Genomic DNA, 13784 nt, shown 5'->3' with positions numbered 1-13784 from the left:
TAACCTGCTTTCCCACATAAGTGGTTCTCTCGTAATCCCGGAGATGTCAGCTCTGTGCGTATAATGGGTGCTTTAACTTCTCCAGGACTGAACAAACACCTTCACTGTGTGCAGGAAAGGGTAATTTGTGTTGACTTTAGCATCCCAAAGCAGCTAAATCCAAATCCCTTTCCTTTAAACCTACTCAGGAGCAGCTGTAGATGTCTGCAGCTCAACTAAACTAAACTAAACCTTAAGTTTGTATACCGTATCCTCTCCATAAAGTTCAAGCTCGGCACAATTTACACTTTAAAAAATGAGGGAAGAACATAATAAGAAATAGTGGTTATAAACAGGGTGGTGAGCTTTACATTTTTGAGAAAAGCCAGGTTTTCAGATGCTTTCGGAATAATTGGAAGGAGCCCGGATTCTGCAGCAGGGCAAGATGGTTATTCCAAAGCTCAGTGATTTTGAAGAAAAGAAATTTCCCTAATTTTCCTGCATAGATGATGCAGCTTATTAACCCACCCTTTCTCTATCTAAATTTGGGAATGGAGGAGTAACCTAGTGGTTAGGGAAGTGGCTTCAGAACCTGAGGAGCTGGGTTTGATCCCCATTTAACCCTCCACTGTACCCAATATGTAAAACCACTTTCATTTTTACCACCAATCCATTTTCTCTTGCCTTCAAACACACCAACACTTGGGTCACCTGCAAGAACGTCCCTGTTTGGCATATTTGTAGTTATATGAAATGCATTTTGAAAATTCTTTTATAAAATTGCCACCTTTAGGTGGAAATATTATTCTTTTTATAGTAGTGTCCAGTTATACAGTGGAGTAGAACGGGTACAAATGGATCAATTTTTCACTCCGTCAAAAATTACAAAGACTAGGGGACACTTGATGAAGTTACAGAGAAATACTTTTAAAACCAATAGGAGGAAATATTTATCAGAGGACAGTTAAGCTCTGGAACGCATTTCCAGAGGTTGTGGTAAGAGTGTAGAGTGTAGCTGGTTTAAGAAAGGTTTGGAAAAGTTCCTGGAGGAAAAATCCATAATATGTTATTGAGAAAGACATGGGGGAAGCCACTGCTTGCCCTGTATTGGTAGCATGGAATATTGCTACTCCTTGGGTTTTGGCCAGGTGCTAGTAACCTGGATTGGCCGCCGTGAGAACTGGCTACTGAGCTTGATGGACCATTGGTCTGACCCAGTAAGGCTATTCTTATGTTCTTATGGGTTACCTTTTGGGGGTTATGGAAAAGCTATATGTAATTGTTGAAATATTGTGATAAAATCTTCATTAGTATACTTTGGTTTTACATTTGATTTAAAAACACTTTACAAGCTGATATCCACTGAAATTCATCAGAGGAAGATTCGCTTCCCAACACCTCAGTCACTGCTGGTCACTTGCCCCTAAATACATAATTGACATTTTCTCCTTCTCTACCAACAGACACAAGAGAAACTCTCATTCCTACTTCGTTTCCCCCCCAGTTAAAGGTTGTAAACTGAAAAAACACCATGAACACCTTCTTTCACATCAAGCAGCATTGTGGGGTAAAGGCCTAGATCAACTGCTTTCGAATTCAGAAAACGTCTAAAAACTCAACTGTTCCTAAAGTATCTAGACAACTGACCCACTCTTCTTCTTTCTCCTCCATAGTGATGCCTCTGTCCTTTTAATCTCTTTCTCCTCAACAATGCATTTCCGGTCCTATTAACTCTCCTCTTCCCCCCTCTTAAATTCAATCAATTTGTACCTCGCTTAATCTATTGTAAACCGCATAGAACATAGAGAATATAACTCTACGGGGCGACACTGTACTGCTAGGGGACTTCAACATACCTGATGCAGACTGGAACACATTTTCAGCAACAACCAGCAGCAGCAGGAGGCTTTTGACCTCCATAAAAGGAGTACATCTCAGACAGATGGTAAAGGAACCCACTAGAGCCCAGGCGATCCTAGACCTGGTACTCACCAACGGGGAAAGCGTCTCAGAGGTCTCGGTAGGAGATACGCTAGCCTCCAGCGATCATAACATGGTATGGTTCAACCTTGGGAAAGGATCCCCTAAATCAATTACAAAAACAAAGGTGCTCCAATTCCGGGGCACCGACTTCGCACGCATGGGGGATTTCGTTCATCAGATGCTGCAGGACCATGCAGGGACCAGCAATGTGGAAACTATGTGGTCGTACCTAAAATCATCCATACACGAAGCAACTAATCTCTACATAAAATCAGTAGATAAACGACAAAGAAACAACAAACCCCAATGGTTCACTGAAGAGATCTCGCACCTCATTAAAGAAAAGAAAAAAGCATTTCTTTCCTACAAACGTACGCAGAGAAGAGAAACTAAAGTAGAATATAAGACCAGATCTGCAACGGTCAAAACAGCAGTTAGGGAGGCCAAACTTCGAGTGGAAGAAACTCTGGCAAAGAACATTAAAAAAGGGGACAAATCCTTCTTTAGGTATATCAGTGATAGGAAAAGGAATACAGATGGTATAGTACGCCTTAGACAACCAGACGGGAACTACACGGTGGCGGATTCAGAAAAAGCAGAACTACTAAATGAATATTTCTGCTCAGTCTTCACCTGCGAAGCACCGGGACACGGACCACAGTTGATGATAAAACAAGACGTGGATGACCCGTTTCAGAATTTTGAGTTCACACCTGGGGACGTTTACAACGAACTGGCAAGGCTAAAGGTAAACAAGGCCATGGGACCGGACAATTTACACCCAAGAGTGCTCAGAGAATTGAGAGACGTTCTGGCGGAACCATTAGCAGTGCTCTTCAATCTCTCACTAAGTACGGGGAAAGTTCCGTTAGATTGGAAAACAGCCAACGTCATTCCTCTACATAAAAAGGGTTGCAAGGCTGAGGCTGCAAACTATAGACCGGTAAGCCTCACCTCAATAGTGTGTAAACTCATGGAAACACTAATTAAGTATAAATTAGATACGATCCTGAATGAGGGAAATCTCCGGGATCCCAGCCAACATGGATTCACCAAGGGTAGGTCATGCCAGTCAAATCTAATCAACTTCTTTGACTGGGTAACAAGAAGACTGGACTCAGGAGAGTCCTTGGACGTCGTGTACCTGGACTTCAGCAAAGCGTTCGACAGCGTCCCACACCGCAGGCTGCTGAACAAGATGAAATCGATGGGATTAGGAGAGACTCTAACTGCATGGGTTAAAGATTGGCTTAATGGCAGACTTCAGAGGGTGGTAGTTAACGGTACCCGCTCTAAAATGTCGGAGGTGACTAGCGGAGTGCCACAGGGTTCGGTCCTGGGCCCACTCCTCTTCAACATATTCATTGGGGATCTGACTCAAGGGCTTCAAGGCAAAGTAACCTTATTCGCTGATGACGCCAAACTATGCAATATAGTAAACGGCCATAATCTACAAGATGCTATGGAGCAAGACCTGCGTACTTTAGAAAGTTGGTCCTTGATGTGGCAGCTGGGCTTTAACGCCAAGAAATGTAAGGTCATGCATCTCGGTAACGGAAATCCTTGCAGAACTTACACCCTGAATGGAGAAACTTTAACCAGGACTACGGCAGAACGAGACTTAGGAGTAATCATCAGTGCTGACATGAAAGCAGCCACTCAAGTGGAGAAGGCTTCATCTAAAGCACGGCAGATGATAGGTTGTATCAAGAGAAGCTTCGTCAACAGGAAACCTGAAGTCATGATGCCATTGTACAGAGCCATGGTGAGACCTCATCTGGAGTACTGTGTGCAATTCTGGAGGCCACATTACCGTAAGGATGTGCTCAGAATTGAGTCGGTTCAGCGGATGGCCACCAGGATGGTCTCGGGGCTAAAGGGTCTCCCGTACGAGGAAAGACTGAGCAAATTGCAGCTCTACACTCTTGAAGAGCGTAGGGAGAGGGGAGACATGATTGAGACATTTAAGTACATCACGGGACGGGTCGAGGTGGAAGAGGATATCTTTCTTCTCAGGGGACCCTCGACCACAAGAGGACATCCGCTCAAACTCAGGGGAGGGAAGTTTCGTGGAGACGCAAGGAAGTACTTCTTCACGGAGAGAGTGATTGAGCATTGGAACAAGCTTCCAGTGCAGGTAGTCGAGACACGCAGTATCCCAGACTTCAAGAACAAATGGGATACCCATGTGGGATCCCTACGGGGTCATGCCAAGGGATATGGTCACTAGGACTTGAATGAGTGGGTCAGTAGAGTGACAGTATAATTACAATTATACTTAAGGGGTCAGAAGACTTAAGAGGGTGGGTAAATAGTGTGGGCAGACTTGATGGGCTATATGGCCCTTATCTGCCGTCATCTTTCTATGTTTCTATGTTTCTAACTTAACAGTATTGCGGTATATAAACTGTTATTATTATTATTACTAGTGTTTAAGCCCGTTACATTAACGGGTGCTAGAATAGATGTCTGTCTGTCTTTCTCCCGCCCCCCTGTCTCTTTCTTCCTTTCTTTCTGTCTCTCTCCCTGCCCCGTTTATCTTTTTACTTTCTGTCTCTCTCCTTCTATCTTTCTTTCTCCCTCCCGCTTTATTTCTTTCTTTCTATCTTTTTTCTTTCTGTCGCTCTCCCTGCCCAGACCCTCACTGAATAGGCCTTTACATTAACGGGTGCTAGAATATATATGTGTGTCTGTCTTTATTTATTTCTCTCTCTGTCTCCTTAGCCGCTTTCTGTATTTCTGTCTTTCTTTCTTTTTGTCTTTCATTTGGCTGTCCACCACAACCTCTTGCATGCTCCCCCTGTCCATTCTCTCTTCCTTTTATCTCCCCTGTGTCCACCACCACCCCTTCACTGCTCCCCTTATCCAGCAGCAGCCCTTCTCCCTTTGTTTTACCTCTCCCCTGTCCATCAGCACATTTTCCTGTTCCCCCTGTCCAGCAGTAGGCCTCCCTTCCTCCCCCCTCCCCACCAAGCAGTCTGCAATAGTTACATTTGTGAACTTCAAAAAAGCTGAGAACATTGTTATCGAGAAATAAATGCTTCAAGTCAAGCAGACCTTGAAAATCCAGCCCTGTTCCATTTTTACTGCCATGTTTGTGTTGGGGGTGGCTGCTCCCTGTTGCTTTCAGGCCTTTCCCGGGGCGCTTTAACCTGCGGTAATGTGCGCAAACGGCTCCAGCACCGGCTTCTTCACCCGGACCCTGGGCACGCGCCGCGCTCCGCCCCTTAGCTACTCGGAAGTACCGGGCTTCACTCGCCTGCTCCCGGAGAGTAGCCCGAGAGGGCAGGAGGGGGGGAGCGGCTGCCGTGGTGATCTTGCCGACTCCCTTGCCGGAGTTATTTTTGCAGTTTAAAGGTGCCACGGCGGCTCCTCTAACGATCCCCGCCTGCATTAGAAGTGTTTTCTGAAGCAGGTGCGGCTGGTGACAGGAGCCGCGGCGGCACCTTTAAACTGAAAAAATAACTCTGGCAAGGGAGCCGGCCAACTGGCAGTTCAATTGGGAGCTTTGGTCTGGTCTTGTCTGCTTCCTGCTCGCCGCGGTGGCTCATCTCAGTAGCATGTTCCCTCTGACGCGATTGCATCAGAGGGAACGTGCTACCACGTGGAGAGCGGCCTGCGAGGTTCGCTACAGCCGGCCGCGAACCTCAGCAGGCCGTTTTAAATAGGAATGGCAGCGGTGATTGTAGGTAGGGGAAGAACGGGAGGGGAAGAGGAAAAAGAAGGGCCATGGAGCAGGCAGGAAAGGGGGCTGTTCTGGTGGGAGCGTTTGAAATAGGAATGGCAGCGGTGACTGGAGGGAGGGGAAGAACAGGAGCGGTAGCGGTTGTTGCGGGAGGGGGTGAGTCGGCGACGTGCAGGCCGCTGTGAACAGGAGCGGCAGCGGCGGCAGGACCATGAGCCCTCCTCCCGCCATCCGCTGCCAGAGCCGCTCCTGTGCCCGATGCAGCTAGCTGGCGCATACGCCTCAAGCCGCGGCCAAGGCTGGGGACTCGCGCATGCGCACTCCTGCGGCCACAGACCTACACCGCACAGAACACGCAAATAGGAGTGCGCATGCGCGGCTAGCTCTTTATTATATAGGATTATCTCCTGCCTTGGTGGTAGAGTGCAGCTTTGATTTTTAGGGCTGCTTGGCTCTCCTGCCTCCATCGGGTCATGTAATTTTGATGGTGGAAAACATTTGGCATTGAAGTCCCTCAGGCTATGCAACTATTTTTCCCAGAGCTGCCAGATGCCTGGCTATCATCACGCCATGCCATCCAGGGCCATGCTAGCCACGATTTGCCAAGAATAGAGGCCTCCTGCTGCCTCTAGAAAAAAAAGTGCACAAGACAATTACAGTTACTTTATTTGAGATATTGTAATTATTAACAAGATTGTTAACCCAAAGCAGTTTAAACTGAAAAGGGTTAAAAATGATAAACTCAAACAGGGTATATCAACCATGACAGCCCAACCTACCTGAACAACCGTCTCATCAAAACTACATCAGCTAGACATAGGAAAACCCACCCTCCATTCACACACCCTCCAATCAAAGAAGTCAAACGGAAAAAAACCATATGATGGCCTCCGAGCCACAGAAGCAGCAAAACTCAACAACCAAATCTCCAGGCTACTGATTATGACCCCAGACTACAAAACATTCAGAAAAGAAGTAAAGACGCTACTTTTCAAGAAATTCCTGCAAACGACTTAATACCGCTAACTCCTACCCACTTCCCAATCCCTTCACGATTCCCCAAAGCAACCTCATCCACTCTTTATCTCCTCTAGAAATTGCCAGCTATCATCTTCTTGTAATACGTTTTTTGTAATTCTTTTGTAATCCGCCTTGAACCGCAAGGCAACAGTGGAATAGAAATCTCTAATGTAATGTAATGACAAAGTAAACACAATTTGGCTATAAAAGGAAGAGAAATATTTACAATATATTAAGGAAAAGAACAAAAAGGAAATAGAAAAAAGGTATTAGCAAGAAAGAAAATGATAAAGAGGAGTGGCAAATGCCATCGGAAAGAATGAGCCTAAGAACTGGTATAGTGAAAGGGAATTGCACAGAATAGGGGGCATCCCTGTAAATATCCAAGATGGATGAGCGGAACGAAGGTTCCTTTGAGGTGAGGAGGGGATCAGATTGCGAGCCAGGAATAAGGGAAAACCTGAAGATTGCATTATACAGGCATTCTTATAAGGTAAAGTCTTGCAATTGAAATAAATCGATATTTCTACATCTTTAGATCAGACAATTTCAAGCAGATCTAAACTTCATTAAATAATTATTAGCCATCACCTTTGCATAATTGATGTCAATTGGCTTGTATAATTGAACCCTGCTGAAACGTTCAGTGGATAGTAGATAGTCTGTCCACTTCAATTAATTTCTGCCTAAATTTATCTTGCAGTACAGATGAAAACCTGTCATGTAAGATAATTCCATAACAGGTAGAAGATACTCTCCGTGCTACACAGATATTTGTGAATTCTTTACCAAGAGCAAATTAAATTAGCCAATGTTTTCTGCTTATTTTGCTGGTCTTCCGAACCATAAATCTCATTGAAGCACTGCATCGAAATATTGCAAAACCAGCAGCTGAAAGGAAAGATCAACAGCAGGAAGATACACGGAATAACAGAGATAGCGTAATTACATAGAACATAAGAACAGCCTTTACTGAGTCAGACCAATGGTCCATCAAGCCCAGTAGCCTGCTCTCAGGGTAGCCAATCCAGGTCACTAGTACCTAGCCAAAACCAAAGGACTAGCAACATTCCATACAGAATCTCAAAGAATAACAAGATTCCGGAATCCCAGAGAGTAACAAGATTCTAGAACCCCAAAGAGTAGCAACATTCCATGCAGAATCTCAAAGGATAGCAAGATTCCGGAATCCCAGAGAGTAACAAGATTCTAGAACCCCAAAGAGTAGCAACATTCCATGCAGAATCTCAAAGGATAGCAAGATTCCGGAATCCCAGAGAGTAACAAGATTCTAGAACCCCAAAGAGTAGCAACATTCCATGCAGAATCTCAAAGGATAGCAAGATTCCGGAATCCCAGAGAGTAACAAGATTCTAGAACCCCAAAGAGTAGCAACATTCCATGCAGAATCTCAAAGGATAGCAAGATTCCGAAATCCCAGAGAGTAACAAGATTCTAGAACCCCAAAGAGTAGCAACATTCCATGCAGAATCTCAAAGGATAGCAAGATTCCGGAATCCCAGAGAGTAACAAGATTCTAGAACCCCAAAGAGTAGCAACATTCCATGCAGAATCTCAAAGGATAGCAAGATTCCGGAATCCCAGAGAGTAACAAGATTCTAGAACCCCAAAGAGTAGCAACATTCCATGCAGAATCTCAAAGGATAGCAAGATTCCGGAATCCCAGAGAGTAACAAGATTCTAGAACCCCAAAGAGTAGCAACATTCCATGCAGAATCTCAAAGGATAGCAAGATTCCGGAATCCCAGAGAGTAACAAGATTCTAGAACCCCAAAGAGTAGCAACATTCCATGCAGAATCTCAAAGGATAGCAAGATTCCGGAATCCCAGAGAGTAACAAGATTCTAGAACCCCAAAGAGTAGCAACATTCCATGCAGAATCTCAAAGGATAGCAAGATTCCAGAATCCCAGAGAGTAACAAGATTCTAGAACCCCAAAGAGTAGCAACATTCCATGCAGAATCTCAAAGAATAGCAAGATTCCAGAATCCCAGAGAGTAACAAGATTCTAGAACCCCAAAGAGTAGCAACATTCCATCCAGAATCTCAAAGAATAGCAAGATTCCGGAATCCCAGAGAGTAACAAGATTCCATTCAGAATCCCCAAAGAGTAGCAACATTTCATGCTACGATCCAGGGCAAGCAGTGGTTTCTCTCATGTCTTTCTCAATAACAGACTATGGACTTTTCCTCCAGAAACCTGTCCAAACCTTTCTTAAAACCAGCTACATTATCCGCTCTTACTACATCCTCTGGCAACGCGTTCCAGAGCTTAACTATTCTCTGAGTGAAAAAAATTTCCTCCTATTGGTTTTAAAAGTATTTCCCTGTAACTTCATCGAGTGTCCGCTAATCTTTGTAATTTTTGACGGAGCGAAAAATCAATCCACTTGTACCCGTTCTACTCCACTCTGGATTTTGTAGACTTCAATCATATCTCTCCTCAGAGAATTGGTACAAAAATAGGCCCACTGCCACTACTTCACCGCCTCTCCCTGCCTCCACACACCTTCTCTTCCCTCCGTAGTCTGTACCTCTAATTTTTTGCCAGCTGCTTGCGCCCTCTTTAGCTCTCTCTCTGAAGTCACTTTCTGGTCACAAGACCAAGAAGTGATATCAGAGGGAGAGCCGAGACTGGCGTGGGCAACAGCTTCAGGATGCTGCTCATGCCAGCGAAGTTAAAGAGGTATGGGGGAAGGGAAGGGGCGTGCCTCCCACCCCCGCTATGCCACTGCCTACAGGTGAGAATATAGACCTGCTGTCCTTAAAGAACACCAGCTACAGGTAAGTAACTTTGCTATTTCATCCCTCCTATACAATGACCGCCTGAGAATGGAAGTGAAATCTGCAATGATAGTAACATAGTAAATGATGGCAGATAAAGACCTGAACGGTCCATCCAATCTGCCCGTTAGTTGTACCTAATTAAATTAACTTGTCTCTTCTTTGCTATTTCTAGGTCAAAGGCTGTAAAGTCCACCTGGTATTGTCCTGGGTTCCAAGTGCTGAAGTTGTCATCTAATCAAGCCATTGTGACATCACTGCTGAGGTTGGCTCTTAGGCATTGGTGGAATGAGGCATTATGACATCACAATCTCAGCTCTGGAATGTTGCTACTCTTGGGTTTTTGCCATAGTAACATAGTAAATGACGGCAGATAAAGACCTGAATGGTCCATCCAGTCTGCTCGTTAGTTATACCCATTAAAAATAATCGATTAAATTAACTCGTCTCTTCTTTGATATTTCTGGGTCATAGACTGTAACGTCCACCTGGTATTGTCCTGGGTTCCAAATGCTGAAGTTGCCATCTAATCAAGCCATTGTGACATCACTGCTGAGGTTGGCTCTTAGGCATTGGTGGAATAAGGCATGATGACATCACAATCTCAGCTCTGGAATGTACATAATACCTGATTAAATTAACTCATCTTTTCTTTGATATTTCTGCGGCATAGACTGTAACATCCACCTGGTATTGTCCTAGGTTCCAAATGCTGACGTTGCCATCCAACCTCACTCCAGCCTATCCAACCATCCTGTTTCCAGGATATCTTTCGTAAAATCTGGCCAGTAACATCCTCATATTCCAAGTTAGTGGAGATCCTATTCATGCCCTCCCCTGACCATCCTACACCAAATCACCACATAATTGTGTGCAATTCTGGAGGCCACATTACCGTAAGGATGTGCTCAGAATTGAGTCGGTTCAGCGGATGGCCACCAGGATGGTCTCGGGGCTAAAGGGTCTCCCGTACGAGGAAAGACTGAGCAAATTGCAGCTCTACACTCTTGAAGAGCGTAGGGAGAGAGGAGACATGATTGAGACATTTAAGTACATCACGGGACGGGTCGAGGTGGAAGAGGATATCTTTCTTCTCAGGGGACCCTCGACCACAAGAGGACATCCGCTCAAACTCAGGGGAGGGAAGTTTCGTGGAGACGCCAGGAAGTACTTCTTCACGGAGAGAGTGATCGAGCATTGGAACAAGCTTCCAGTGCAAGTGGTCGAGGCACGCAGCATCCCAGACTTCAAGAACAAATGGGATACCCATGTGGGATCCCTACGAGGTCATGCCAAGGGATAGGGTCACTAGGACTTGAATGAGCGGGTCAGTAGAGTGACAGTATAATTACAATTATACTTAAGGGGTCAGAAGACTTAAGAGGGTGGGTAAATAGTGTGGGCAGACTTGATGGGCTATATGGCCCTTATCTGCCGTCATCTTTCTATGTTTCTATGTTTCTATAAGGGACACAGACCGTGCAAGTCTGTCCAGTACCGGCCTTAGTTCTTTAATTTACACTCTTCATTTTCTAATTAGAGATCCTCTATGCTTATCTCATGCTTTTTTAAATTCCAGCACCATTTTCCTCTCCACCACTTCCCTGGGGAGGGCCTCTCCGTGAAAAAGAATTTCCTAACAGTCCTCCAGTTAGGAAGCAATCACAAGGCAAGTCTCCTGCTCCAATGCACAAGATCTTCTGATACCAGTAGTACAGTGAGATAATGGCATAGCATGTGAGTACAACCCTCACCCTCAGGGTTTAACACCACCCATCTCCTTTCTCAGCAGCCCTGGGGAGGAACAGGAGAGGAAATTGTAATTCAAGAAGGCCTAAGAAAGAACAACATTAGAAATACAGTTTCCAAAAGCATTCAAAGACTAGGGGACACTCGATGAAGTTACAGGGAAATACTTTTAAAACCAATAGGAGGAAATTTTTTTTCACTCAGAGAATAGTTAAGATTTGGAACGCGTTGCCAGAGGATGTGGTAAGAGCGGATAGCGTAGCTGGTTTTAAGAAAGGTTTGGACAAGTTCCTGGAGGAAAAGTCCACGGTCTGTTATTTTTATGTTTTAAATTCTTTCTTCATTTCTACACTTTCAATAAGTGAAAACAGTAAAGAATACATTTTTTACGTAAAACAACACTTAATATCCTTACATGACTTATAAAGAGTTATAACCCTCCCCCCTACCCCACATTATCCATCAAGTTATCCATTAGTTATCATAGTTTATGATAAGTGCTCTATATCAAATATATCTTATCCACAGTCTGTTATTAAGACATGGGGGAAGTCACTGGTTGTCCTGGATTGGTAGCATGGAATGTTGCTACTCTTTAGGATTCTAGAATCTTGTTACTCTCTGGGATTCCGGAATCTTGCTATTCTTTGAGATTCTGTATGGAATGTTGCTACTCCTTGACTTTTGCCCAGGTACTAGGGACCTGGATTGGCCACCATGAGGATGGGCTTCTGGGCTTGATGGACCATTGGTCTGACCCAGTAAAGCTATTCTTATGTTCTTATGTGAGCAATCAAGCCATTGTGACATCAGCTCTGAGGCATTGGTGGATTGAGGCATTGTGACATCACAATCTGAGCTCTGGAATGTTGCTCTCATTGGGATTCCAGAATCTTGCTATTCTTTGAGATTCTATATGGAATGTTGCTACTCTTTGGGATTCTAGAATCTTGTTACTCTCTGGGATTCCGGAATGTTGCTACTGCTTGGGTTTTAGCAAGGTAGTAGGGACCTGGATTGGCCACCGTGAGAACGGGCTACTGTTCTTGATGGACCATTTATTCTTATGTTCTTATTCTTTACCTTCAGTTTGGAAAAAATGTGCTCGCTGTGTACTCTAACTTTCACCCCTCTTAACCCCAGACCAACACTCCGGCATTTATCGATAGGCTTTTGATTCCACAGAGCTCATCGAGAGTTCTTCGATCTACTTCACAGTCTACCCTTAATGTTCCTTCCTTGAAAATTATCGGAACACGCCGTGCTTCTGTTTTTTCCGTAATTGCTCCAATGACTTGGAATTCTCTTCCTTTATATATAAGACTCGAACAAGATTTGCAGAAATTTCTTTTTAAAGAAGCCTTTAACTGAAAATACAATGTCCATTTAAGAGGTAATACTTTACGATTTCAGCCATCTCCAAATCAAGATTTCTAATAGCTCTCTTATTCGACCCCACTTCCGCCAGCAATCCTCTTCTTCCCTACCCTCCTTATGTACTTCCCTTTTATGTACTTTTTCTTTAAAATTGTATTTCCTCCACTCTTTCCTATTGTTTCCCGTGGTTTTAAAAAGCAATTACCCATGTAGGTCTGGTTAATGTATTATGCATATGTGATTTCTTTAAAATCATATTTTTACCTTTTGTACAACGCTTTGTAATTTGGAAAAGTGTTCAATCAAATAATATGAATAAACTTGAATATATTTTTTTAGAGGGGGGGAGAGAAATCGCTCTTCTCAGCCAATTCCTTGTAAGCTTTATATTTGATATCAAATGCATACTTCTCAAATTATCAGTTTAGATGATTCTGAACCAGTATTAGCAAGGGGGTCAAAACAAGAGAAACCATTTATATATTCAGAGGCAATGAATGGTTGACTGGTGTGGCCTAAGGCTGATTAAGGAGGGCCCTGCTCAGTTTACATGAGAAGAACATAGACAGAAAATCATTTCCATAGGGAAATTCTTACTTGAGAAACATGAGAAGTGTCGAATGGTGCTTGTGAAGCTCTATTACCGGTATTCTCTCTGTGGGATCAGAGGACAAGAACTGGTTGCTGGGAATTCCTGGAAGCGGCTGTCCGCTCAAGTAGGACAACATGTCACAAACCATTTTCCTCAGTTTTGGTGCATCTGGGTGAGCCTGAAATTTATATACGCCACTAGAGGAGAAAAAAAAAGTGTTAATTTGAATTTGTAATTTTGAATTTGGTTATTAATACAGATAAAGCAGCACGTGGTGATAAACAGAATAGTAGTAAAACAATATTAGTCAACAAATGCTTTCAATTAAGAACATAACATAAGAATATAAGCAATGCCTCCGCTGGATCAGACCCGAGGTCCATCGCACCCAGCAGTCCACTCACGCGGCGGCCCAACGGGTCCAGGACCTGTGCAGTAATCCTCTATCTCTACCCCTCTATCCCCTTTTCCAGCAGGAAATTGTCCAATCCTTTCTTGAATCCCAGTACCGTACTCTGCCCTATTACGCTCTCTGGAAGCGCATTCCAGGTGTCCACCACACGTTGGGTAAAGAAGAACTTCCTAGCATTCGTT

General features: G+C 44.1%; 1 protein-coding gene across 2 annotated transcripts in view; it reads right to left on the bottom strand.

Moving 5' to 3' along the window:
• CFAP47 (cilia and flagella associated protein 47) overlaps positions 1–13784 on the bottom strand; it is a 1062207-nt gene that overhangs the window by 683389 nt on the left and 365034 nt on the right. For both annotated transcript variants that reach the window (XM_033947561.1, XM_033947559.1), the window contains exon 30: positions 13196–13387. In XM_033947561.1, the coding sequence (XP_033803452.1) occupies positions 13196–13387 (192 nt within the window). The remainder of the gene's footprint in view (positions 1–13195; positions 13388–13784) is intronic.

Source organism: Geotrypetes seraphini, chromosome 6, assembly GCF_902459505.1.
Source record: "Geotrypetes seraphini chromosome 6, aGeoSer1.1, whole genome shotgun sequence".
NCBI lineage: Eukaryota > Metazoa > Chordata > Amphibia > Gymnophiona > Dermophiidae > Geotrypetes > Geotrypetes seraphini.
This window is presented reverse-complemented; position numbering and strand designations above follow the sequence as displayed.